Source organism: Bubalus kerabau, chromosome 17, assembly GCF_029407905.1.
Source record: "Bubalus kerabau isolate K-KA32 ecotype Philippines breed swamp buffalo chromosome 17, PCC_UOA_SB_1v2, whole genome shotgun sequence".
NCBI lineage: Eukaryota > Metazoa > Chordata > Mammalia > Artiodactyla > Bovidae > Bubalus > Bubalus kerabau.
Genome location: NC_073640.1, coordinates 67,367,588 through 67,395,292, shown reverse-complemented (window position 1 = coordinate 67,395,292; position 27,705 = coordinate 67,367,588). Strand labels below are relative to the sequence as shown.

Here is a 27,705-nt window from a genome sequence, read left to right as displayed (position 1 = left end):
CACCTGAAACTAACAGTTAGTTTCTTAATCACATGTATTACAATATATTTTCAAAGAGCCATATATGCATGTCTGGTCCTCTCATAAGAATGCAGAATAAAAGTCTCTATTAATGAGTCTTTAATTGCCAACCTGCACTGAGCCTGAAATATGATGTGGGTACATGTGATTTCTCTTCTGCAAAGAGTTAAGGTTAATCAGGTTTATCATGAGCTTGGGAAAAGCATCCTGCATGATATACACTGAATCACCATTACTACTTCCTAAAAGCAGAAAGATCTGTTCTAATCCTCTTAGGCTGATAGTGTTTCAGTTCAGTTCAGTTCAGTCGCTCAGTCGTGTCCGAATCTTTGCGACCCCATGAATCACAGCACGCCAGGCCTGCCTGTCCATCACCAACTCCTAGAGTTCACTCAGACTCACGTGGGATCCATCAGGACAAGCCATCTCTGACAAGGTTTTCCTTCTAGGATTCTGTGTGAGTCTGAGGATCTGGGCAGCTGTGGGTGAGTCCTCACTATCCCATCAGTGATGCCATCCAGCCATCTCATCCTTTGTAATCCCCTACTCCTCCTTCCCCCAATCCCTCCCAGCATCAGGGTCTTTTCCAGTGAGGCAACTCTTCGCATGAGGTGGCCAAAGTACTGGAGTTTCAGCTTTAGAATCATTCCTTCCAAAGAACTCCCAGGGCTGATCTCCTTCAGAATGGACTGGTTGGATCTCCTTGCAGTCCAAGGGACTCTCAAGAGTCTTCTCCAACACCACAGTTCAAAAGCATCGATTCTTTGGCACTCAGCTTTCTTTACAGTCCAACTCTCACATCCATACCTGACCACTGGAAAAACCATAGCCTTGACCAGACGGACCTTTGTTGGCAAAGTAATGTCTCTGCTTTTGAATATGCTATCTCGTTGGCCATAACTTTCCTTTCAAGGAGTAAGCATCTTTAATTTTATGGCTGCAGTCACCATCTGCAGTGATTTTGGAGCCCCCCAAAATAAAATCTGACACTGTTTCCACTGTTTCCCCATCTATTTGCCATGAAGTGATGGGACCAGATGCCATGAAGTGATGGGACCAGATGCCATGATCTTAATTTTCTGAATATTGAGCTTTAAGCCAACTTTTTCAGTCTCCTCTTTCACCTTCATCAAGAGGCTTTTGAGGTCCTCTTCACTTTCTGCCATAAGGGTGGTGTCATCTGCATATCTGAGGTTGATAGTGTTTAGGGAAACAAAATGTGATGGTCGGGTCATGAGGTGTGCTCAGTGATGTGGCTCAGGTCAGACTTCCATCCCTGGCGTGAGAAGAGGCTGGCCGTCTTCCCATGTGACATGAACCAGCTGACTGTACCAACAGCACCGCCTGCCTTCCGCATCCTGTGACTCAGTCAGCTTTGCTCAGTTGTACCTTCCGTCTCACAGAAGCAGAGCCATGTGCCCCACACTCCTCAGCCTCCTGAGTCTCGGTGAGTCCGGAAAGACACAGTCAGAGAGGGTTATGGTGTAAATCGGGGGGTCCTTGCACCACTGAACAGGTTCCCTGGATTGAGGGTGCAAGGAACGTGGGATCCATCAGGACAAGCCATCTCTGACAGGGTTTTCCTTCTAGGATTCTGTGTGAGTCTGAGGATCTGGGCAGCTGTGGGTGAGTCCTCCCCATCCCTTATTTCTCTGTTGAGCAGAGCAGTTGGGGCTGATGCAGAGGACACTGAGGGACCAGGGTGAGACCCCTGTCAGTACAGTGAGAGCCCCGTGCCCTGTGGATCCCTTATCTCTTTTGACCTTGATACTCATCTTCACTCTCCCCAGAGATTAGCCCAGGTCTGGACTCTGGACCTGAAGGGACAGTGTTAAGTCTGTCAGCTGGGAGCTGGGCCCCCAAGTGCCATTTCAATCATGAGAGAGGAGCAAGAGGCTGCACCCCACAGACCCCTCTCCTACAAGCTGGGTCGTGGCCTCTCCAACCAGCCCTTAACAACAGGATCAGCAGGAGCACCCACTAAAGCTGAGCCCAGGGAAGGGTCTGGCCATTAGGCATGGCCACTTGGACCTTGTCAGAGATTTGATGTAGGTTAGCTAACAAAGGAGCGAGGTTCAAGGTTTACTTCCTTCTTTTCAGGCAAGTGGCTTTTTCACTGCTTAGTTGTGTTAGCATTAGTCGCTCTGTCAAGTCTGACTGTTTGCAACCCCAGGGACTGGAGCTCACCAGGCTCCTCTATCCATGGGATTCTCCAGGCAAGAATGCAGGAGTGAGTTGCCATTTCCTTGACCAGGAGATCTTGCCAACTCAGAGACTGAACCCTGCTCTCCTGCCTTACAGGAAGATTCTTTACGATTTGAGCTACAATAAATGCAACAGGGAAGCCCTTCCCCTTCTTGTCCATGCATCAATTTTTTGCTGATGTTTTCTTTTGCCTGCATTGTGCAGCTTGCAGGATCTTAGTTCCCTGATCAGGGATTCAACTCGGGCCCTTGGAAGAAAAAGTACTGAGTCCTAACAACTGGACCAACAGGGAATCCCCAGTGTTTTGTGTTTTCAGAGAAAGTTTCTCAACATTTTGTCAACCCAAAGAATCACTTCCAAGAATCATATTCTTAGATCCTCATGATGTCCGTCCTGGGTTGACTGTGTCTCTGTCTGTCCCCAGGCCCCAGGTGTCCCTGAGCATCAGGGCGATGCACTTTAGGGGAGGAGAGTTGGAAGAATTGAAGGGGAAGCACCCCTGAGGGCAGTGGGGAGAGGGGATCATTCCTATTTTTCTCTCAAAGCCTGTGTCTCCTTCTCGCCTAGGTGAATATGACAAGCCCTCTTTGTCAGCCTGGCCAAGCCCTGTGGTTCCCTTAGAACAGACTGTGACTCTTCAGTGTCACTTCAGTCCTCCATTTGTGATATTCAGACTGCTCAAAAGAGATGGGGCCATTTTGCCCAAGCTCCCGGGATATCATTTCAACACCTTCACCATTGGGCCAGTGACCAGAAAACATGCCGGCTCCTACACATGTCTCTCTCTGTGTGGTCCGATGTCAGTGACCCCCTGCAGATTATGGTCACAGGTAGGAGGGGTCCAGCCCAGCTTGGGATAACTGTGCCTGCAGGCAATCCTACCCTAGGTCCACGTGCCAGTGCAGCCAAAGACGTCCTCAGGATTCCCAGCCAGAACCGAACCAAGGAAAGAGAACCGAGTCTGAGAGTTTAAACTCAGGGTGTTGGATACAGTATACTAACGCATATATATGGAATTTAGAAAGATGGTAACAATAACCCTGTGTACGAGACAGCAAAAGAGACACTGATGTATAGAACAGTCTTATGGACTCTGTGGGAGAGGGAGAGGGTGGGAAGATCTGGGAGAATGGCATTGAAACATGTAAAATATCATGTATGAAATGAGTTGCCAGTCCAGGTTCGATGCACGATACTGGATGCTTGGGGCTAGTGCACTGGGACGACCCAGAGGGATGGTATTGGGAGGGAGGAGGGAGGAGGGTTCAGGATGGGGAACACATGTATACCTGTGGTGGATTCATTTTGATATTTGGGAAAACTAATACAATTTTGTAAAGTTTAAAAATAAAATAAAATTTTAAAAATTAAAAAAAAATAAATTCCATATGTATGCATTAAAAAAAATAAAATAAAATAAACTCAGGGTGTTGAATAGAGGGATGTGTTCCCCTGGCTCAGGAAAGAGGAGCCTCCCTAGGCATTAGTTAGATAGGATGCTGCCATGGCCTGACAACTGGGAGGCCGAGGAGGAACCCGGATCCAGCACCTGCCACCCAGTAGGGAGCTGTAATCCTATATGAAGGAGCTGGGGTCCCATTTAAGACCAAGTCAGCCCAGGAATGTTTCCAGAGGTGTGAAGTGGGGATCACAGGTGGGAAAATGTTCCCTTTTTTCTCCACCTCCTTCCCAACCTCCTGCCAATCATCAGCAACTTTCTAGGAGATGAGTGTGAAAGGAGCCAAGGTACGTATTACACCTGGTATATATTCTACCAGAGAAGCAGACCCACCCCAGCCCCCCACCATGCATATTAGGAATGGGATGAAGTTAAGAGCACTGCAACCCACTCCAGTATTCTCAACTGGAGAATCCCATGGACAGAAGAGCACAGTGAGCTACAGTCCATGGGACCCCACAGAGTCTGACACAACTGAAGTGACTGAGTATGTATGGAAGCTGAGAGCAGATCGAACAGCTAAAGAGCTTAGAATAAACACAGTGGAGGCCGGAGGTCTTGAGCAAAGAGAAACAGAAAAGCATGAGCCAGAGCCCGAGAACAAGGCTAAAGAGAATGCAAAGGAACATACAGGAAGGGTAATTGGCTTTGCTGCCTCATGGGGAGGTTTTTCACACCTTCAGAAGTCAGGGGAAGCACTGAGGCGGGGTGACTCACTGAAGCTCACAAGCTCTTTGCTTCTAGGTGTGTTCACAAAACCCTCCATCTCAGCCCACCCAGGGCCCCTCATGCAGGTGGGAGAGAATGTGACCCTTCGCTATCACTCATCAATGCTGCATGACAAATTTATCCTGCAGGAAAAAAGCAGCACAGGGCATTTCCAGAGACGTGGAGAGACGCTCACTGGTGGGCATGCCCTAGCTGACTTCTTCATTGGCCCCATGACTTTGGCAAGACCGGGCACCTACAGATGCTCTGGCTCTCTCAGCCACTCCACCTATGAGTGGTCAGCTCTCAGCGACCCTGTGGACATCATCATCACAGACAAGTCCCTTCTGCTCTCTGTGTCAAAGATGGTCTGGTGTCCAGTCCAGCAGCAGTCCCAGGAGAGAATGACAGGCTGCAGAGACACTCACAAACTCAGTAGAGGGAACAAACCAGAGAGAGAGGAGGTGTGAACATGGAAGGGAAAGAGAGAACAGAGTCCCTGCCATGTGCTAAGGAGAAGACACAGCTGGTGACAGAGTGAAGGAGCAAGAACACGAAAGAACGACCAATGGAGAAAAATGTACCAGGGCAGGGACCCGGGCAATTCCCCGCTCAGGCAGCCAACGATGGTTGGTTAAGGGGTTGGTTTCCTGCTTTCATGTCAGAGCTCCCTTGCTCTGTCAGCAGCACACTGTGGTACCAGACGCCCTTGCAGTCTGGCCCCTGGGTGATCGAGATGGATGTTGACACCCTGAAGTTGCTCAGCCTCTTGGTTTAACGCGTCCTTCGGCACAAAGAGGGGGGGAGTGGTCCCTCCATCCCTCCCACTAAGGAGTCCCTTCTAGCCCCTGGGGGTGGGCAGGGCAGCGCTAAACACGCCCTCAAGAAAGAGGCGGTCAATTTGTTTATGTGGTGTATTACATTGATTGATTTGCAGATATTGAAGAATCCTTGCATCCCTGGGATAAAGCCCACTTGGTCATGGTGTATGATCTTTTTAATGTGCTGTTGGATTCTGATTGCTAGAATTTTGTTAAGGATTTTTGCATCTATGTTCATCAGTGATATTGGCCTGTAGTTTTCTTTTTTTGTGGGATCTTTGTCAGGTTTTGGTGTTAGGGTGATGGTGGCCTCATAGAATGAGTTTGGAAGTTTACCTTCCTCTGCAATTTTCTGGAAGAGTTTGAGCAGGATAGGTGTTAGCTCTTCTCTAAATTTTTGGTAGAATTCAGCTGTGAAGCCATCTGGACCTGGGCTTTTGTTTGCTGGAAGATTTCTGATTACAGTTTCAATTTACGTGCTTGTGATGGGTCTGTTAAGATTTTCTATTTCTTCCTGGTCGAGTTTTGGAAAGTTGTACTTTTCTAAGAATTTGTCCATTTCTTCCACGTTGTCCATTTTATTGGCATATAATTGTTGATAGTACTCTCTTATGATCTTTTGTATTTCCGTGTTGTCTGTTGTGATCTCTCCATTTTCATTTCTAATTTTATTGATTTGATTTTTCTCCCTTTGTTTCTTGATGAGTCTGGCTAATGGTTTGTCAATTTTATTTATCCTTTCAAAGAACCAGCTTTTGGCTTTGTTGATTTTTGCTATGGTCTCTTTTGTTTCTTTTGCATTTATTTCTGCCCTAATGATTATCTCAATAGATGCAGAGAAAGCCTTTGACAAAATTCAACATCCATTTTATGATAAAAAACTCTCCAGAAAGCAGGAATAGAAGGAACATACCTCAACATAATAAAAGCTATATATGACAAACCCACAGCAAACATTATCCTCAATGGTGAAAAATTGAAAGCATTTCCTCTAAAGTCAGGAACAAGACAAGGGTGCACACTTTCACCATTACTATTCAACATAGTTTTGGAAGTTTTGGCCACAGCAATCAGAGCAGAAAAAGAAATAAAAGGAATCCAAATTGGAAAAGAAGAAGTAAAACTCTCACTATTTGCAGATGACATGATCCTCTACATAGAAAACCCTAAAGACTCCACCAGAAAATTACTAGAACTAATCAATGATTATAGTAAAGTTGCAGGATATAAAATCAACACACAGAAATCCCTTGCATTCCTATACACTAATAATGAGAAAACAGAAAGAGAAATTAAGGAAACAATTCCATTCACCATTGCAACGGAAAGAATAAAATACTTAGGAATATATCTACCTAAAGAAACTAAAGACCTATATATAGAAAACTATAAAACACTGATGAAAGAAATCAAAGCGGACACTAATAGATGGAGAAATATACCATGTTCATGGATTGGAAGAATCAATATATTGAAAATGAGTATACTACCCAAAGCAATCTATAGATTCAATGCAATCCCTATCAAGCTACCAACAGCATTCTTCACAGAGCTAGAACAAATAATTTCACAATTTGTATGGAAATACAAAAAACCTCGAATAGCCAAAGCTATCTTGAGAAAGAAGAATGGAACTGGAGGAATCAACCTACCTGACTTCAGGCTCTATTACAAAGCTACAGTCATCAAGACAGTATGGTACTGGCACAAAGACAGAAATACTGATCAATGGAACAAAATAGAAAGCCCAGAGATAACTCCACACACATATGGACACCTTATCTTTGACAAAGGAGGCAAGAATATACAATGGGTTAAAGACAATCTCTTAACAAGTGGTGCTGGGAAAACTGGTCAACTACTTGTAAAAGAATGAAACTAGAACACTTTCTAACACCATACACAAAAATAAACTCAAAATGGATTAAAGATCTAAACGTAAGACCAGAAACTATAAAAGTCCTAGAGGAGAACATAGGCAAAACACTCTCCGGCATACATCACAACAGGATCCTCTATGACCCACCTCCCAGAATATTGGAAATAAAAGCAAAAATAAACAAATGGGACCTAATTAAACTTAAAAGCTTCTGCACAACAAAGGAAATTATTAGCAAGGTGAAAAGGCAGCCTTCAGAATGGGAGAAAATAATAGCAAATGAAGCAACTGACAAACAACTAATCTCAAAAATATACAAGCAACTCCTACAGCTCAACTCCAGAAAAATAAATGACCCAATCAAAAAATGGGCCAAAGAACTAAATAGACATTTCTCCAAAGTAGACATACAGATGGCTAACAAACACATGAGAAGATGCTCAACATCACTCATTATCAGAGAAATGCAAATCAAAACCACAATGAGGTAGCATTTCACGCCAGTCAGAATGGCTGCGATCCAAAAATCTACAAGCAATAAATGCTGGAGAGGGTGTGGAGAAAAGGGAACCCTCTTACACTGTTGGTGGGAATGCAAACTAGTACAGCCACTATGGAGAACAGTGTGGAGATTCCTTAAAAAACTGGAAATAGAACTGCCTTATGATGCAGCAATTCCACTACTGGGCATACACACTGAGGAAGCCAGAAGGGAAAGAGACACGCATACCCCAATGTTCATCGCAGCACTGTTTATAATAGGCAGGATATGGAAGCAACCTAGATGCCCATCAGCAGATGAATGGATAAGAAAGCTATGGTACATATACACAATGGAGTATTACTCAGCCATTAAAAAGAATACATTTGAATCAGTTCTAATGAGGTGGATGAAACTGGAGCCTATTATACAGAGTGAAGTAAGCCAGAAAGAAAAACACCAATACAGTATACTAACGCATATATATATGGAATTTAGAAATATGGTAACAATAACCCTGTGTACGAGACAGCAAAAGAGACACTGATGTATAGATCAGTCTTATGGACTCTGTGGGAGAGGGAGAGGGTGGGGAGATTTGGGAGAATGGCATTGAAACACGTATAATATCATGTATGAAACGAGTCGCCAGTCCAGGTTCGATGCACGATACTGGATGCTTGGGGCTGGTGCACTGGGACGACCCAGAGGGAGGGTATGGGGAGGGAGGAGGGAGGAGGGTTCAGGATGGGGAACACAGGTATACCTGTGGCGGATTCTTTTCGTTATTTGGCAAAACTAATACAATATTGTAAAGTTTAAAAATAAAATAAAATTTAAAAAAAAAAAAAAGAAAGAGGTGGACAAAGATCAAATGAGAGTCTGGCAATTTCCATTCCATAATCTCTTCTTCTGGGTCAATGCCATGTTTTCTGATGGTCCCCAGCAGTAGTTAGTAGGTTCCATTTATTTCAAGAGATCAGCACATCTGGTTGATTTTTAAAATTTATTTTATCTTATTTGTTTGTTGAAATCTAGTTGATTTCAGATGTTGTTAATTCCTGTTATACAACAGAGTGATTCAGTTATTCATATACATATATTCTTTCTTTTGAAAAAGATATTAAATGACAATCCATTTTATAAAAATTATTTATTTTTTAAATGATGTTCCATTTTTATTAATTTTTCTTGCAATTTCTTTTTTAATATAAATTTATTTATTTTAGTTGGAGGTTAATTACTTTAAAATATTGTATTGGTTTTGCCATACATCAACATGAATCCGCCACAGGTGTAGACGTGTTCCCCATCATGAACCCCCCTCTCTGCTCCCTCCCCGTACCCTCCCTCTGGGTCATCCCAATGCACCAGCCCCAAGCAACCAGTATCATGCATCGAACTTGGACTGGTGATTCTTTTCTTATATGATATTATACATGTTTCAATGCCATTCTCCCAAATCATCCCACCCTCTCCCTCTCCCACAGAGTCCATAAGACTGTTCTATATATCTGTGTCTCTTTTGCTGTCTCACATATAGGGTTATCGTTATCATCTTTCTAAATTCCATAGATATGCATTTGTATACTGTATTGGTGTTTTTCTTTCTGGCTTACTTCACTCTGTATAATAGGCTCCAGTTTCATCCACCTCATTAGAACTGATTCAAATGTATTCTTTTTAATGGCTGAGTAATACTCCATTGTGTATATGTACCACAGCTTTCTTATCCATTCATCTGCTGATGGGCATCTATGTTGCTTCCATATCCTGCCTATTATAAACAGTGCTGCGATGAACATTGGGATACACATGTCTCTTTCAATTCTGGTTTCCTCCATGTGTATGCCCAGCAGTGGGATTGCTGGTTCATAAGGCAGTTCTATTTCCAGTTTTTAAAGGAATCTCCACACTGTTCTCCATAGTGGCTGTACTAGTTTGCATTCCCACCAACCGTGTAAGAGGGCTTCCTTTTCTCCACACCCTCTCCAGCATTTATTGCTTGTAGACTTTTGGATTGCAGCCATTCTGACTGGCGTGAAATGCTACCTCATTGTGGTTTTGATTTGCATTTCTCTGATAATGAGTGATGTTGAGCATCTTCTCATGTGTTTGTTAGCCATCTGTATGTCTACTTTGGAGAAATGTCTATTTAGTTCTTTGGCCCATTTTTTGATTGGGTCATTTATTTTTCTGGAGTTGAGCTGTAGGAGTTGCTTGTATATTTTTGAGATTAGTTGTTTGTCAGTTGCTTCATTTGCTATTATTTTCTCCCATTCTGAACAACATGCTGCTGAATAACAAAAAATCACAGAAGAGATCAAAAAAGAAATCAAAATATGCATAGAAATGAATGAAAATGAAAACACAACAACCCAAAACCTGTGGGACACTGTAAAAACAGTGCTAGGGGGAAAGTTCATAGCAATACAGGCATACCTCAAGAAACGTGGAAAATGTCAAATAAATAACCTAACAGTACACCTAAAGCAACTAGAAAAGGAAGAAATGAAGAACCCCAGGGTTAGTAGAAGGAAAGAAATCTTAAAAATTAGGGCAGAAATAAATGCAAAAGAAACAAAAGAGACCATAGCAAAAATCAACAAAGCCAAAAGCTGGTTCTTTGAAAGGATAAATAAAATTGACAAACCATTAGCCAGACTCATCAAGAAACAAAGGGAGAAAAATCAAATCAATAAAATTAGAAATGAAAATGGAGAGATCACAACAGACAACACAGAAATACAAAGGATCATAAGAGACTACTATCAACAATTATATGCCAATAAAATGGACAACGTGGAAGAAATGGACAAATTCTTAGAAAAGTACAACTTTCCAAAACTGAACCAGCAAGAAATAGCAAATCTTAACAGACACATCACAAGCACAGAAATTGAAACTGTAATCAGAAATCTTCCAGCAAACAAAAGCCCCTGTCCAGACGGCTTCACAGCTGAATTCTACCAAAATTTTAGAGAAGCGCTAACACATATCCTACTCAAAATCTTCCAGAAAAATGCAGAGGAAGGTAAACTTCCAAACTCATTCTATGAGGCCACCATCACCCTAATACCAAAACATGACAAAGATGCCACACACACACACACAAAAGGAAAACTACAGGCCAATATCACTGATGAACATAGATGCAAAAATCCTTAACAAAATTCTAGCAATCAGAATCCAACAGCACATTAAAAAGATCATACACCATGACCAAGTGGGCTTTATCCCAGGGATGCAAGGATTCTTCAATATCTGCAAATCAATCAATGTAATATACCACATTAACAAATTGAAAAATAAAAGCCATATGATTATCTCAATAGATGCAGAGAAAGCCTTTGACAAAATTCAACATCCATTTATTATAAAAACTCTCCAGAAAGCAGGAATAGAAGGAACATACCTCAACATAATAAAAGCTATATATGACAAACCCACAGCAAACATTATCCTCAATGGTGAAAAAGTGAAAGCATTTCCTCTAAAGTCAGGAACAAGACAAGGGTGCACACTTTCACCATTACTATACAACATAGTTTTGGAAGTTTTGGCCACAGCAATCAGAGCAGAAAAAGAAAAAAAAAGGAATCCAAATTGGAAAAGATGATGTAAAACTCTCACTGTTTGCAGATGACATGATCCTCTACATAGAAAACACTAAAGATGCCACCAGAAAATTCCTAGAGCTAATCAATGAATATCGTAAAGTTACAGGATATAAAATCAACACACAGAAATCCCTTGCATTCCTATACACTAACAATGAGAAAATAGAAAGAGAAGTTAAGGAAACAATTCCATTCACCATTGCAACGGAAAGAATAAAATACTTAGGAATATATCTACCTAAAGAAACTAAAGACCTGTATATAGAAAATTATAAAACACTGGTGAAAGGAATCAAAAAGGACACTAATGGATGGAGAAATATACCATGTTCATGGGTCGGAAGAATCAATATAGTGAAAATGAGTATACTACCCAAAGCAATCTATAGATTCAATGCAATCTCTATCAAGCTACCAACGGTATTTTTCACAGAGTGAGGACACTCCATTTTTAAAGTTATTTCTGAACTTTTCCCTGTGCTGGGTACCCCTTACTGTGGGGCTTTCTCTCCTGGCAGTGGGCGGGCCTCTCATTGCAGTGCTGCTCTTGTGGCACACTTTGGGCTTTAGTCAAACTGTCACTGGTGTTCTACACAAAATCATAAGTTTGAAGGAGGGAAGCACAGGGTCATGTGACACAGGACGAGGCGGGCTTATAGCAGAGAATGGCGTTTTTCACTTCCTGTAGGTTAAAAACTGATTTCCATTGTTGTAATCCCTGAATGAATATCTTCCAGAGAACCATGGAACCCTATTCTTTTTATGAAAATATGTGTTAATTTATTCTTAGCTGCATCAGGTCTCAGCTGCAGCATGGGGGATCCTCATTGTGGTGCTGGGGTGCAGTTCAAGGCTCCAGAGCTCGTGGGATCAGCAGTTGCAATATTGTTGCTTCAAGGCATGTGGGATCTCAGTTCTCCCACCCAGTATAGAACCCACATTCTCTGCACTGGAAGGTTGACCCTTAATCCCTGGGCCAGCTGGGACATTCCAAGCCCTGTTCTTCCCTTCAACCACAGGCATCTGTTCTTCTCCACTTTATGATCTTGGGAATCTGCTGATACACATTAGAGGATGGTCCATAACAGAAGATGTAAGATGAGCTCTATGGGTTTCCACAGATTCCTGAGAGAGTCCGTCACTGGCTGGTCTTATATATGGAATGCTTTTTTTTTTTTTTTTAATTAGGTGGAGTAGACAGACTCAGCTACCTGGGGCACACCCCTGCTTTTTTTTGGCTTTGATGTCCCCACCAAAGATATGGAGGTCTAGAAGAGTCGCCCCCACCCCAAGAGCCTTGATTCTCTTCCATTTGCACATGTTGTCATCATGGAAGGAGAGCCCAAAGAAGATAGAACAGTGAATGGTGAGGTGAGTCCTCCCACCCAAATCCTTGCCATAGCCTGAGCCCCTCCAATGCCCAATGCCCCAGCCTTCAAAGATCACATTTCATTCCATTATTCACATCTCCTTCCTCTCAGGACCCATCAGCAGAGGGTGTGATATTTGCCCACTGAATATGAACCACAGGACCCTCTCTGAGAGATTGCTCACTCCCACTCCCCTGAGCCCCATGCACCTCTCCGCCGAGACCAGTATCTATGAGGAATTTGATGTAAACCAGATCATGCTGACCCTGACCTGGCCTCAACCTTTGAGCACACAGAGTGTTATAAATTGAAGAGCTACATCTCTTTTTAAAGGGGTTCCTCCATGGGCACTCCTTCTCCTCCTCCAAAGCAGCCCTGCAGCTCTGAAGTTAAGAGTGGAGTCCAAGAATTATAGGATCATCTTCAAAAATCTCACCACCTCTTAGTAATCCCTGGCTATTCTACTACTCTATTTTAACTATCTAACCTTTTGGGAGAAGTTATTCTAATCAATTGCACTTACTGGGTAGGTTCCCATGATCATCCTACTTTTTCAAAAATTCCAGTAAAGCATAAAAATTTGCAAGTTGAGTCTTCAAATTATTCAGTTTAAAATTAAAAAAAGCCAATTTAAAAAAACCTCTGTTCAGTAATAGCTTACAAAAATGAACTTGTTTACAAGACAGAAACAGACTTGGAGACTTAGAGAAGAAACTTAGAGTTACAGAGGGGAAGGATGAGGGGAGCGATACATTGGAAGTTTAAGATTGACATGTGCACACTGCTATATTTAAAACAAAATGATTTCCATGAAACAATAACAAAAGCAATACAAGTTGGCCAAATAAAAAGATGAAGTATATTCTGTTTGAGATATCCAGTGTGGTGCCACTTGCCCCATGAGGCTGTGTGTCTGCGTGCTAAGTCGATTCAGTCATGTCCGACTCTTGGCGAACCCATGACATTGTGTAGCTCGCTAGGCTCCTCTGTGCCTGGGATTCTCCAGGCAAGAATCCTGGAGTGGGTTGCCATTCCCTTCTCGAGGGAATCTTCTGGACCCAGGGATTGAACCCATGTCTCTCATGTCTCTTGCATTGGCAGGTGGATTCTTTACCACTGAGCCATCGGGGAAGGCCCCTCAACCCTTTCCCAGTCGTGTGCACTGAGTGTGCTGGGGTTCCAGGGGTACAAACAGGACAACAAGATCCCCCTCAGTCTGGATCCACACTGGCCGATAAAGTAGTTACCCAGCCATGCCGTACAGACAATGACTCTAGACGTATAGGAAGTAAAGCATTCAGTTCTTCAGTCACACCCACCACATTTCAAGTGCTCAGTAGCGTCATGTGGCCAGGTGCCATGGTGCTGGACAGAGCAGATGTTTAAAAAGTCCCCTCCTCACAGAGAATTCTACTGGATATTCCACTCCAGATCACTGAGGGCTGCAGAGAGAACACTTGCCCCAAGGAGGCTTTGAACATGTTGTGTTAATCCATCGATATTTGCATGTTTTGTCTTTTTTGCTTCTTTTCACCAAAGCCAAGGATTTGAGAATCTTGTGCCTTTTAAGTTATCAACTGTTGGCACAATGTGGCTTGGGTCAACCAAGCGGAGGGCTGAACAGAATAACACCATGAGGACCCCAGTGTGAACTGAGCTGGCCAATGGGGTGAAAATCAAGCTCCACGGAGCCTTAGTTGCCCATTGAGCTCTCTGTGTGTGATGTCTCCCCTGGCTTAGAACTAAACTGCCCAAGAACTCTTTTACCAAGAAATGTCAGGATTGCTTAAAATGAAGACATTCTGGAGCTCCTGTGTTGCTACTGTCACTGTTTCCATTTTTTCCCCTAATTATCCTTATTTGATTTTGACCTTTAGTTTCGGGGACCAGATGTCATAATCTTCCTTTTTCTGAATGTTCACAGTGTAGACATGAACCCCAGTTATTCTTATATATCTTCTTTTAAAAAAATAATAGAATGTTAGCATTTGATGCCTACATTCTGCAGAATCTCAATTCTTCAGCCAACTATAGAACATGGGTTTACCTGGTCATGGGTGTATTTCTGCTGTGTGGCACCAATGCCTTGTACACAGTAGGTGCTCTGCAATAATTTATGAACTGATCAAAGATGAGAAGTAAATTCCATTTCTGTAGGTGACTGGGAAAATAAAGTTCTGAGTCTTATTTGGTGCCAAACTGTCCAGGGCTGATTCAGAACGAGAACCTGGGTCCCACCCTCTGGAGCAGGGGGTTAGACCAGGCAGAAAGAGAAAGAGCTGAGACCTCATGCCTGGGCTGAGATGCCTCCTGAGCCCTGCCTGGAGACATCAGAGCCAGGTCCATGGAGAGGCCGCACCCTGTTGTGAGTCCATGGCCGTGGGAACCCTGAGGGGTGGTGGCAGCCCCCCTGGGACCACATCCTGTTTGTCCTCTAGGGCCCCATAGTCTCCTCATCTGTACAGGGCGGGGGCAGGGGCAGCTGGGCACTCAGAGCTGTAGACATGCCTTCCATCTTCTCTGAGCTTCGCGTCCTTGGCCAGTTGTGCAGAGCAGGGAGGGCACTGCAGGAGGGCACATGATGCCCACCCTGCCCCCAGTTCACGGGAACCACAGGGTTCAGACAGTGTGAGGGGCCAGGGATCCTGATGGGGAGAGAATTAGCCCAAGCTTTCGGCAGCAAATCTTTCACTTCCAGGGCTGAGTCTGGGTCAGAGGACCCCGAACCCTGCAGGTGAGTCCTCCTGGGTCTCCTGGGACCCATATCTCACTTGAATCCCAGGAAGTTGGTAGGGGGCAAGGTCAGGGCACTGGGATTCTAGAGTGATGCTGGTGAAACTTGGAAGGGCTCCTGAGATGAGCTGGGGAGGGAGGGGTGGGGAGGTCCTGGGACTCAGCCTCTGATTTCCTTCCAGGGACCTTCCACAAACCCACCATCTGGGCTGAGACTCTTTTGGGCAGCTCAGAGTGCCCATGTGAATACACCCTAGGCAGAGTTGGAATGTGAGAGTGAGTACACAGACCATCAGGGAGTATGCTGCAGTTGGCCTGCATTATTTGGAGAAGGAAATGACAATGAATTCCAGTATTCTTGTCTGCAAAATCCCATGAACATTGGAGCCTGCCAGCCTACAGTCCATAGCGTTGCAAGGAGTCAGACACGGCTGAGTGACTTCATTTTCTTTCATCTTGTTTTAAAATTTATTTATTTTACTGGTTCCATTTTTTAATTTCATCATATACATATTTTATTGAAGTGTAGTTGACTTACAATGTTTTTGGTGCACAGCAAGGTGATTTTCAGTTATACAAGCACACATACATTATTTTTCAGATTATTTTCCATTTTAGGTTATTACAAGATATTGACTATAGTTCTCCATGCTATACAGTAAATCTTTTTTGCTTGTTGCATACATTTTTTAAAAAATTAGAAATCTAGCATTGTATTCATTCTTCTATTTTTAAACATATGGTATATGCCATGTCAGTGTTATGCTACACTGAGAGTGAAAGCATGATGCCAAAATCCCACCATGTCCATGATAAAAGTAAATGGAAAACAATGGCAATGTTAATTGTGGGAGGAAATATTGAATCACATTATGTTACTGGTGGGCTTTCCTGGTGACTCAGATGATAAAGACTCTGCCTGCAACACAGGAGACCTGAGTCAATCCCTCAGTTGGGATGATCTCCTGGAGATGGAAATAGCAACCCACCCCAGCATTCTTGCCTGGAGAACCCCCATGGACAGAGGAGTCTGGTGGGTTGCAGCCCATGGGATCACCAAGAGTCAGACATGACTAAGGGCCTAAACTATTCTCAAGGCTCTGAACTTAAAAGGTATAACACTTTCCCATTCATATAGAGATAAAAAGTGACAGAACGGACAGAACCTTTTGTCTTGTCAGGGGCTTAATGACCAGATCTGCATGGACAGCTAGGAGAACAAAGGATTCCTGGATTAAAAGATTTCCACAGTGGAGGGGACGTAAGTATAGCTATGGCTGATCCATGTCGATGTATGGCAGAAACCATCACAGTATTGTAATTGCCCTTTAATTAAACATAAATAAATTAAGGGGGAAAAAAGCTTACAACAGGGCTTCCCTGCTGGTCCACTGGTTGGGAATCTGCCTGCCCATGTGGGGGACATGGGCCCAATCCCAGGACCAAGAAGATTCCACATGCCTTGGGGCTGTTAAGCCAGTGGGCCTCAAGTCCATGTGCCTAGAGCGGGTGCTCCACAACAAGAGAAGCCACAGCAATAAGAGACCCTGCACACAGCAAAGAGCAGCCCCGCTTCCCACAACTAGAGAAAGCCTGTGCACAGCGACGAAGACCCAGCACAGCCATTAACTAGTTAATTAAAACAATGCAACAACCAGCAACACCTCCTCCTGTTTTAGTGTGTGTGTTTGTGTGAGTGTGTGTGTGTGTGTGTAAGTGTGAAAGTGTGAGTTCACACATGGGTGTTTAATGTGTATTGTTCTCTTTTCTTGAAATTTTCTTCCCCATGGGCTAGGGTTATTTTACATTCAGTAAACACTGTTTGACCATCCCTCTCACTCCCCAAAAAGCCCATCTAAGTCAGGTAAGATGCTTCTATGGGGCACAAGTTCACGATCTCCTTGGTCTGCTGGCTTTCCAAATAAAGTCACTCTTCCTTTCCTGAAGACCTCATCACTCTGTCCCTTGACAAAAAACGTGAGGTTGGACTCAGAGCACATTCATGAGACATTAGCAGAGACATCATTCATTTTACTCAAAATCCATAGACATCACTCTCACAATTGATATCTGTGGTTTAAAAGAAGATACGCAAATGGCCAACAGGCATATGAAAAGATGCTTAGCATTGCTCATTAGTAGAGAAAGGCAAATCAATACTGCAAGGAGGTACCACTTCACACCAATCAGAATGGCCATCATTAGACAGTTGATGAATAATAGATGCTGGAGAGGGTGTGGAGAAGAGGGAAACCCTCTTACACTGTTGGGGGAGTGGAAACTGGTGCAGCCACTGTAGAAAACAGTATGGAAGTTCCTCAAAAAAAGTAAAAACAGAGTTTCCATATGATCCAACAATTCCAATCCCGAGCATATATCTGGAAAAAATCTATACCTTGAAATGATTCATGCACCCCTATGCCTATAGCAGCAAAACTTACAATATCCAAGACATGGGAACAGCCTAATTGTCCATTGACAGATGATTGGATAAAGAAGATGTATATGCTTATACAGACAGAGAATGGAATACCACTCAGACATTAAAAAAATGAAATCATGCCATTTTCAGCAGCATGGATGAACCTGGAGATTAATATATTAAGTGAAGAAGACAGAAAGAGAAAGACAATTTTCTGTGATATCACCCATGTGTGGAATCTAAAAGGAACATATCAATGAAACAGGAACAGACTCACAGACATAGAGAACAGGCTTGTGGTTGCCAAGGAGGGAAGGACTGGGAGTTTGGGATTAGCAGATGAAATCTATTTATACATAGAATGGATAAAGAATGAGGTCCTACAGTATGGCACAGGGAATTTTATTCAGTATCTTGGCATAAATCATAAAGGAAAGAATATATATGTTGAGCTGAATCAATTTGCTGTACAGCACAAATGAACTATATGACAATAAATTTTTTTAATTTTTAAAAACTTGTGGTTTCTATATCTGCAATGAAACATTACATGGCAGTAAAAATGCACAAACTGAAATGACCAAGAATACAGATCAATTCTGAAACATGATATTAAGTAAATAAGAGGAAATTTTAAGAGCGACTGTACTGTTACTCCATTACATACATAATGATCAAGAGAAGACCAGATTTATTACTTACAAAGCATCACTAATCTTAATGACCCCCACCCCCAGAAAAATGGTGTGGAATCGCTGCCCTTACTGAGGTTCTTTCCTGTCTATCAACAACCACTGAACTGGGTGTATGTCTGCCCTTGGAGTCCTGAAACAGCTGGGCCATTTTGCCCCAGTTTGGAGTTGATTGTTGTGGACACACCCCTCACTCAAGCATTCTGGAGCTTGGAAGTCTCTACTTGACATATTTGTGTACCTTTGAGTATCTAGGAAGTAAGGTTGTCCACCTCTTCAGGCAGAACAAATCCCCCTCCCAAAAAAACACCACAGTCATCTTTACACACGTTATCTTTGTGTACACGTGTGGTCCTTGGACTGGAAAGGGAGGAAGAAAGCGAGACAGAGAGAGTGTTGTGTGTGCAAAGTTTCCCCTCACAGTCACGAAATAATTTCAGATGAAGAAGAGTCAGAGAAAGACAAAGATCACATGATATCGTTTATTTGTGACATCTAAAAAAATGAACTTATTTACAAAACAGACTCACAGGGAATGAACTTACGGTTACCAGGGGGATAGTGTCAGGGGGAGGTTAGATTGGAAGTTTGGGACTGACATATACACACGGCTATAATAAAAACACATGACCACAGGGACCTACTGTATAAAACAGAGAATTCTACCTAATATTCTGTAACTACCTAAGTGGGAAAAGAATTTGAAAAGCAATAGATGCATGTATATGGATCACTGATTCACTTTGTTGTACATCTGAAACTAACACAATTAGTTTCTTAATCACATATATTACAATATAGAATTTTTTTCATATGTTCAAAGAGCCATAATATGCATGTCAGGTCCTCTCATAACCCAGCGGGATGGTATGGGGAGAAGGAGGGTTCAGGATAGGGAACACGTGAGTACCTGTGCCAGATTCATGTTGATATATGGCAAAACCAATACAATATTGTAAAGTTAAAAAATAAAAGAAAATAAAGGAAAAAATAGGGGAAAAAAAGAATGCAGAATAAAAGTATTAATGAGTCTTTAATTGGCAACCTGAACTGAGCCTGACATACGAGGTGGGAACATGTGATTTCTCTTCTTTGAAGAGTTAAAGTTAATGAGATTTATCATGAGCTTGGGAACAGCATCCTGCATGGTATACACTGAATCACCGTTACTACTTCCTAAAGGCAGCAAGATCTGTCTGAATCCTCTTAGGTTTATAGTGTTTAGGGAAACAAAAAGTGACGATCGGGTCATGAGGCGTGCTCTGTGATGCGGCTCAGGTCAGACTTCCATCCCTGGTGTGAGAAGAGGCTGGCCGTCTTCCCACGTGACATGAGCCAGGCTGACTGTACCAACAGCACGGCCCGCTTCCGCATCCTGTGACTCGGTCAGCTTTGCTCAGTTCTGCCTCCTGTCTCACAGAAGCAGAGCCATGCGCCCCACACTCCTCAGCCTCCTGAGTCTCGGTGAGTCCGGAAAAACACAGTCAGAGAGGGTTATGGTGGAAATCAGGGGGTCTTCACACCACTGACCAGGTTCCCTGAATGAGGGTGCAAGGATCGTGGGGTCCATCAGGACAAGCCATCTCTGACAGGCTTTTCCTTCTAGGATTCTGTGTGAGTCTGAGGATCTGGGCAGCTGTGGGTGAGTCCTCCCCATCCCTTATTTCTCTGTTGAGCAGAGCAGTTGGGGCTGATGCAGACGATACTGAGGGCTGGGGTGAGACCCCTGTAAGTACAGTGAGAGCCGCGTGCCCTGTGGATCCTAAGTCCTCCTATTGGCCTTGATACTCATCTTTGCTCTCACCAGAGGTTACCCCAGCTCTGGACTCTGGACCTGAAGGCACAGTGTGAAGTCTGGGAGCTGGGAGCTAGGCCCACTGAGTGCCATTTCTATCATGAGAGGGGAGCAAGAGGCGGCAGCCCACAGACCCTCCCCTACAAGCTGGCTCCTGGCATCTCCAACCAGCCCTTAACAACAGGGTCTGCAGGACCGCCCGCTAGACCTGACCCCAGGGAAGGGTCTGGTCATCAGGCAGGGCCACTTGGACCTTGTCACACATTTGATGTAGGTTAGCTAACAAAGGAGCGAGGTTCAAGGCTTACTTCCTTCTTTTTAGTCTAGTGGCTTTTTCACTGCTTAGTTGTGGTAGTGTTACTCGGTGATGTCTGACTCCTTTCGACCCCACGGACTGTACCTCACCAGGCTCCTCTGTCCATGGGATTCTCCAGGCAAGAATATGGAGGTGGTTGCCATTTCCTTATCCAGGGGATCTTGCCATCTCAGGGACTGAACCCTGGTCTCCTGCCTTGCAGGAAGATTCTTTACCGTTTTGAGCTACAACAAATGCAACAGGGAAGTCCTTTCGCTTCTTGTCCATGCATCAGTTTTTCAGTGGTATTTTATTTTTCCTTCATCGTGCAGCTTGCGGGATCTTTCCCTGATCAGGGTTTCAACCCAGGCCCTTGGCAGAGAAAGTGCCAAGTCCTAACCACTAGACTGCCCAGGATTTTTGTGTTTTGAGAGGTTCTCAACATTTTGTCAACCCAAGGAGTGATTCATGTCCTGAGAATTTCCATGATGTCCGTCCTGGATTGACTGTCTTTGTCTGTCCCCAAGCCCCAGGTGTCCTTGAGCATCAGGGTGATGCACTTTAGGGGAGGAGTGTTTGAAGAATTAAAGGGGAAGCCCACCCACGAGGGCAGTGGGGAGAGCTGACTATTCCCATTTTCTACTCAAAGCCTGTGTCTCCTTCTCTCCTAGGTAAATATGAGAAGCTGTCTTTGCCTGGCCAAGCCCCGTGGTTCCCTTAGGACAGACTGTGACTCTTCAGTGTCACTCCCGTTCTCCACTTAAGAGATTCAGACTGTTCAAAACAGATGGGAAAAGGCATTTGCCTGAGCTCCAAGGACATCATTTCAATAACTTCACCCTTGGCCCAGTGACCGGAGAACATGCTGGGTCCTACACATGTTCTGAAGCCTACTGGTTCACACCCAGTGACCCCCTGCAGATTGTGGTCTCAGGTAGGAGGGGTCCAGCCCAGCCCAGTACAGCCGTGCCTGCAGGCAATCCTACCCTAGGTCCACTTGCCCGTGCAGAGCAAGACTTCCTCAGGACTCCCAGCCAGGACCAAACCAGGGAAACAGAACCCACTCTGAGAATTTAAACTCAGGGTGTTGAATAGAGGGAGGGGGTGCCCCAGCACAGGAAGGAGGAGCCTCCCTAGGCATTAGTTAGACAGGATGCTGCCACTGCCTACTGGCAGGGAGGATGGGGCATGACCCTGATCCAGCACCTGCCACCCGGTAGGGAGCTGTAATCCCATATGAAGGAGCTGGAGCCCCAGGGAGGAGTTCCAGGAATGTCTCAGAGGCATGAGGTGGGGTCACAGGTGGGAAATGTTCCCTTTTTTCTCCACCTCCACCCCAACGTCCTGCAGTCAGTGCCCACATTCTAGATGAGTGTGAAGGGAGCCAGGGTATGCATCCTCAGACCCACCCCAGCCCCCACCACGCATATTAGGGATGGGATGAAGCTGAGAGCATGGCAACCCACTCCAGCATTCTCAACTGGAGAATCCCATGGGCAGAGGAGCCTGGCTGGCTACAGTCCATGGAGTTGCACAGAGTCGGACTCAATTGAAGTGACTGAGTAAGCATGCATGAACCCGAGAGCAGATCCAACAGCTAAAGAGCTTAGAATGAGCACAGAGGAGGCTGGAGGTCTTGAGCAAAGAGAAACATGAGCCAGAGCCCAAGAACAAGGCTAAAGAGAATGCAACAAAACACACAGGAAGGGTAATTGGCTCCGCTGCCAAATGGGGAGGAGTTTTACACCTTCAGATGTCAGGGGAAGGGCCAAGGTGGGTGACTCACTGAAGCACACAACCTCTTTGCTCCTAGGTGTGTTCACAAAACCCTCCATCTCAGCCCACCCAGGGCCCCTCATGCAGCGGGGAGAGAATGTGACCCTCCACTGTCACTCACTGGTAATGTTTGACAATTTTATCCTGCACCAAGAAAACAGCACAGGGCATTTCCAGAAATGTGAAGAGATGCTCACTGGTGGGTATGCCTCAGCTGACTTCGTCATTGGCCCCATGACTTTGGCGAGTGTGGGCACCTACAGATGCTATGGCTCTCTCAGAAGATCCCCCTATGAGTGGTCAGCCCCCAGTGAACCCGTGGACATCATGATCACAGGTGAGTGTGGCCAGACCAGTCCCTTCTGCTCTCTGTGTCACAGAAGTTCTGGTGTCCAGTCCAGCATCAGTACCGGGAGAGAATGACAGGCATGCAGAGACACTCACAAACTCAGGAGAGGGAACAAACCAGAAAGAGAGGAGGTGTGAACATGGAAGGGAAAAGAAAACAGAGTCCCTGCCATGTGCTAAGGAGAAGACACAGCCGGTGACAGAGTGAAGGAGAAAGAACATGAAAGAACGACCAGTGGAGAAAAATGTACCAGAGCAGGGACCCAGGCAATTCGCCGCTCAGGCAGCCAACGATGGTTGGTTAAGGGGTTGGTTTCCTGCTTTCATGTCAGAGCTCCGTTCCTCTGTCAGCAGCACATTGTGGTACCAGACGCCCTTGCTGTCCAGCCCCTGGGTGATCGTGATGGAGGTTGACACCCTGACATTGCTCAGCGTCGCGGTTTAACGCGTCCTTCTGCACAAAGGGGCGGGGGGAGTGGTCCCTCCAACCATCCCCGCTAAACCATCCCTTCCAGCCCCTGGGGGTGGACAGGGCAGCGCTGAACACGCCCTCAAGAAAGAGGTGGTCAAAGATTAATGAGATTCTGGCAATTTTCACTCCATAATCTTTTCTTCTGGGTCAATGCCATGTTTTCTGATGGTCCCCAGCAGTAGTTAGTAGTCTACTTAGTAGTAGTCTGTTTATTTCAAGAGAATGCCACATCTGGTTGATTTTTATAATTTATTTTATCTTATTTAGGTTTGTTGAAGTCTAGTTGATTTCAGATGTTGTTAATTCCTGTTGTACAACAGAGTGATTCAGTTATTCATATACATATATTCTTTCTTTAGAAAAGAATATTAAATGACAATCCATTTTAAAATTTTTTTATTTTTTAAAAGGATTTTAAATGACACTCCATTTTTAAAGTTATTTCAAAGTTTTCTTTTTTTATTTATTATTTTTTTTAACTTTACAATATTGTATTGGTTTTGCCATATATCAACATGAATCCACCACAGGTATACACATGTTCCCCACCCTGTACCCTCCTCCCTCCTCCTTCCCCGTACCATCCCTCTGGGTCAGCCCAGTGCACCAGCCCCAAGCATCCAGTATCGTGCATCAAACCTGGACTGGCAACTCGTTTCATATATGATATTATACATGTTTCAATGCCATTCTCCCAAATCAACCCACCCTCTCTGTGCTGGGTACCCCTTACTGTGGGGCTTTCTCTCCTGGTGGTGGGCGGCCTTCTCATTGCAGTGCTGCTCTTGTTGCACACTTCAGGCTTTAGTCCTCTTCTTAGGACTAGAGTTACTTTGTGCTCTAAGATCAAGCTCTCTTCCTTCCAGGTCTGTCCAAAAAACCCTCTCTCTCAGCCCAGGGAGGCCCCATGGTGAGGTTAGGAGAGAACGTGACCTTGGTCTGCAGCTCCGAGAGCACCTTTGAGCAGTTCCATCTGCTCAGGGAGGGGGTGAACCTTGGACGCCCACTCGCTGCAGGGCAGGGCCCCCGCGGAGCACTCCAGGCAGAGTTCCCTCTGGGTCCTGGGACACCAGCCCACAGCGGGACCTACAGGTGCTACGGCTCCTTCACTCGCTCTCCCTACTCGTGGTCAGACTCCAGCGACCCACTGTTCCTGTCTGTCACAGGTGAGCAACCTCTTCCTGACCCATGCTTTGTTGTTCCTGTTCAAACACTATGTTGTCCAACCCTGAGGACTGCAGCACAACAGACTCCTCTGTCCTTCACTATCTCCTCCACATGGATCACAGCCTTGTAGTGATGAAGGGGCCTTCATACCTCAGGGAAGCTATGAGCCAGTCATGCAGGGCGACCCAAGCCTGACGGGTCATAGTGAAGAGTCCTGACAAAACATGGTCCCCTGGAGGAGGAAATGGCAACTCATTCCAGTATTCTTGCCTGGAGAACCCATGAAGAGTCCCATGCTTTACAATATACACAATGAGATTGCACTGGACAAAAAGTCCATTTGGGTTTTTGCATAACAGCTTACTGTATCATGAACTCTATATCAAGGGCTCCATACTGGTGTCAGGGCAACCTTAGGGCTTCTGGAGAAATGGAGGCAATGAGAACCAGAGAGGAAGAGAGATGGTAGATGGCATCTCAACTCTCTTCCACTTCCTGTATGGATGCTCCACATCACAGTCCTGTCTATCCAGGCAATAAAGAAAAGGGTCAGGGTAGACCCAGGGGGAGGAGAGGCTAGGCTCATTCGGGAAGATCAGAGATTACATTGGCCACTTGCTCTTAATGTTTTCCCAGAAGCACCTCTGACATACAGGTGATATCACAATTAAGGAGCATAAATACTCATTCCCGTAGCAGAGAGAATGTCTCTTGCTTACAGCTGTCTTTCACCACCAGGCATATCCTTCCAGCCTCCTTCCACCATTCCTTCTCCAGGATAGAGGTTCTACTCAATGCATTCACGGGGAGGAACCAGAAGCTCTGCCCTCCCTCATCAAGGCTCTGAGAGATGATAGAGTCAAGGACAGGCAGGAAGTCAACCTTCTAGAAAGAATAGTCCTCATTCAGTCGGTATTTGGACAGTTACTTGTTCACCCCTTCTTTCTTTTTCCCCCTAGGATCCACTACAAGCACTTGCCCATCAACCTTGGATCCACACACCACAGAAGGTAAGCAAGACAGTCTCCTATCTCAGCAAATTTCTGAGAAGACAGAGGGTTCCTGTGTGAGTGTTGGTTCTACCACCTCCCAGCTCTGTGACTTTGGGTTCCTCAACCTTCCTGTCATGTCAGCATTTGAGACCGTGGTCTGCCTAGAACCAGAGGGGGCATTGAGCTGTTCATGCTCTGTGACTGGGAATTTCTAAATTGAACAAAGCAGGTCATAGTGACATAACCCCATGCTTAAGGGAGATACTCACCTTCCCTCCACCAGGATCTTTGGGGCTGGATGGCAGGGCAAGTGGAGAATTTTAGGGAACACCTTATATATGTGTTATTCCTCTTAGTGTTTTGTGAACTAAGCATTCCACAGGTCAGAAACAAAAGTGTCATATCTTCTTGAGGATTCCATTCGAGGTCTATGTGGATGGAGGGGGAAATGTATTGTGGATTAAAGGTTCTCCATTCATGCAAAACCACCATGCCATGTCATATGGGGCAGCAGAGAAAAACTGCTTCGGTGCCTGGGGGACCTTGGTTCAGACATCTGGTGGTCCTGCATGGCCTCTTTACTTCATCCACTGCTAGCATCTCTCCTGGATGCTTTGGTACCTCCTGGAAAGTAGAGACCATAACTGATCAGGTTGAGAGCTGCTGACAGTTTGACACAAGGATACATTAAATCCAGTGTGTTGGGGCACAACGTGTGCAATGAATACCCAGACCTTCTACCGTTTTGTTTGTTGGCAGAAGCACTGCTTTCTCAAGAACACTCCAGCACGTGGTACATTGTCCTTGGGCTTGTCATAGCCTTCACCTCTACCAGCATCCTCCTCGCTGCTCTTGTCTGTCACTGGTGTTCTACCCAAAATCGTAAGTCTGAAGGTGGTGAGCTCAGCATCATCTGACCCAGGGGGAGGTAGGCTCGTAGCAGAGAATGGCATGTTCACTTCCTGTAGGTTAAAAACTGACTTCCGTTGTTGTAATCCCTGATGGAACATCTTCCAGAGATCCATGGAACCCTGTTCTTTTTATCAAACTATGTGTGGATTTATTCTTGGCTGCATCAGGTCTTGACTGCAGCATGGGGGATCCTCATTGTAGTGCTGTGGTGCAGTTCAAGGCTCCAGAGCTCATGGGCTCAGCACTTGCAGCATTGAGGATACTTTCTTCAAGGCATGTGGGATCTCAGTTCTCCCACCAGGGATAGAACCCACATTCCCTGAACTGGAAGGTTAACTCTTAATCCCTGGGCCACCAGGGACATTCCAAACCCTGTTCTTCCCTTCAACTACAACCATCCATTTTTCTCCCCTACATGATCTTGGGAATCTGCTGATATGTAGAAGAGGACTCATGGGTCTGTGAGTTTGCACAGGTTCCTCAGACAGTCCGTGATGACTGCGCAAGTATATGGAATGTTTTGTTTTGTTTTGTTTTCATTTAGTAGAGTAGACAGGCTCAGCAACCTGGGGCACACCCCTGCCTTTTTCTGGCTTTGATGTAACTATGAAAGTTACAGAGGTCTGGAATAACTACCTCCACCCTGAAGAGCCTTGACTCTCTTCCATTTGCAGATGTTGCCATCATGGAAGGAGAACCCATGGAAGATCGAACAGTGAATGATGAGGTGAGTCCTCCCAGCCCAAACCCTTGCCATAGTCTGAGCCTCTCCAATGCCCAATGCCCCAGCCTTTGAAGATCACATCTCAGTCCATCATTCTCACCTCTCTCCTGTCAGGACTCTGCAGCAGAAGACGTGATATACGCTCACTTGGACCTCAGGATCCTCTCCGAGAGATGGTTCACTCCCACTCCCCTGAGGCCCATGAACCCCTCTGCCGAGCCCATTATCTATGAGTAATTCAACATAAACCAAGACCGTGCTGAGCCCTGACCTGGCCCCATCCTCTGAGCACACAGAGTCTTACAAACCAAGGACCTAGATCTCTTGTTAAAGGGGTTCCTCATGGACACTCCTTCTCCTCCAAAGCAGCCCAGCAGCTCTGGGGTGAGGAGTGGAGTCCAAGAACTACAGTATCATCTTTAAAAGTCCCACCACCTCTTAATGATCTCCTGGCTATTCTAGGACTCTATTGTAACTATCTCACCTTTTGGGAAGATGCTATAATCAATCACTCATACTAGGTAGCTTATCATGATCACCCTACTTTTTCTAAAATTTCAATAAAGCATAAAAAATTTGCCAGTTGACTCTTCAAATTATTCAGCTTAAAATAAAACAAAATGAATAAAAGTAAACCCCTTTATTCAGTAACATTTTACAAGGGTAAACTTATTTACAAGACTGAAACAGACTTGTAGACTTAGAGAACAAACTTAGAGTTACCAGAAGGGAGGAGTGGGGGACAGATAGAGGGAAGTTTGGGATTGACATGTGCACACTGTTATATTTAAAATAAAATGCTTTCCATGAAAA

The 27,705-nt window shown here is 44.7% G+C and overlaps 2 protein-coding genes across 5 annotated transcripts in view; both read left to right on the top strand.

The window, feature by feature from the left end:
- LOC129632424 (NACHT, LRR and PYD domains-containing protein 2-like) overlaps window positions 1-27,705 on the top strand; it is a 241,784-nt gene that overhangs the window by 48,500 nt on the left and 165,579 nt on the right. The window lies entirely within an intron of this gene.
- LOC129632426 (putative killer cell immunoglobulin-like receptor like protein KIR3DP1) lies at window positions 1,435-27,234 on the top strand. The gene is made up of 10 exons (XM_055554054.1): window positions 1,435-1,468; window positions 1,612-1,647; window positions 4,309-4,323; window positions 21,184-21,435; window positions 22,315-22,614; window positions 23,964-24,263; window positions 25,224-25,274; window positions 26,016-26,138; window positions 26,843-26,895; window positions 27,007-27,234. The coding sequence occupies exons 1-10, from the start codon at window positions 1,435-1,437 to the stop codon at window positions 27,127-27,129; spliced, it is 1,287 nt and encodes a 428-aa protein (XP_055410029.1). The 3' UTR covers window positions 27,130-27,234.

Excerpts from the sequence above, each read along its gene's own strand:
- LOC129632426 (XM_055554054.1), top strand. The coding sequence starts at position 1,435 with ATGTGCCCCACACTCCTCAGCCTCCTGAGTCTCG. Across the intron at positions 1,469-1,611 it reads CCTCAGCCTCCTGAGTCTCG|GATTCTGTGTGAGTCTGAGG; the intron begins GTGAGTCCGGAA and ends TTTTCCTTCTAG. Across the intron at positions 26,139-26,842 it reads CTGGTGTTCTACCCAAAATC|ATGTTGCCATCATGGAAGGA; the intron begins GTAAGTCTGAAG and ends TTCCATTTGCAG.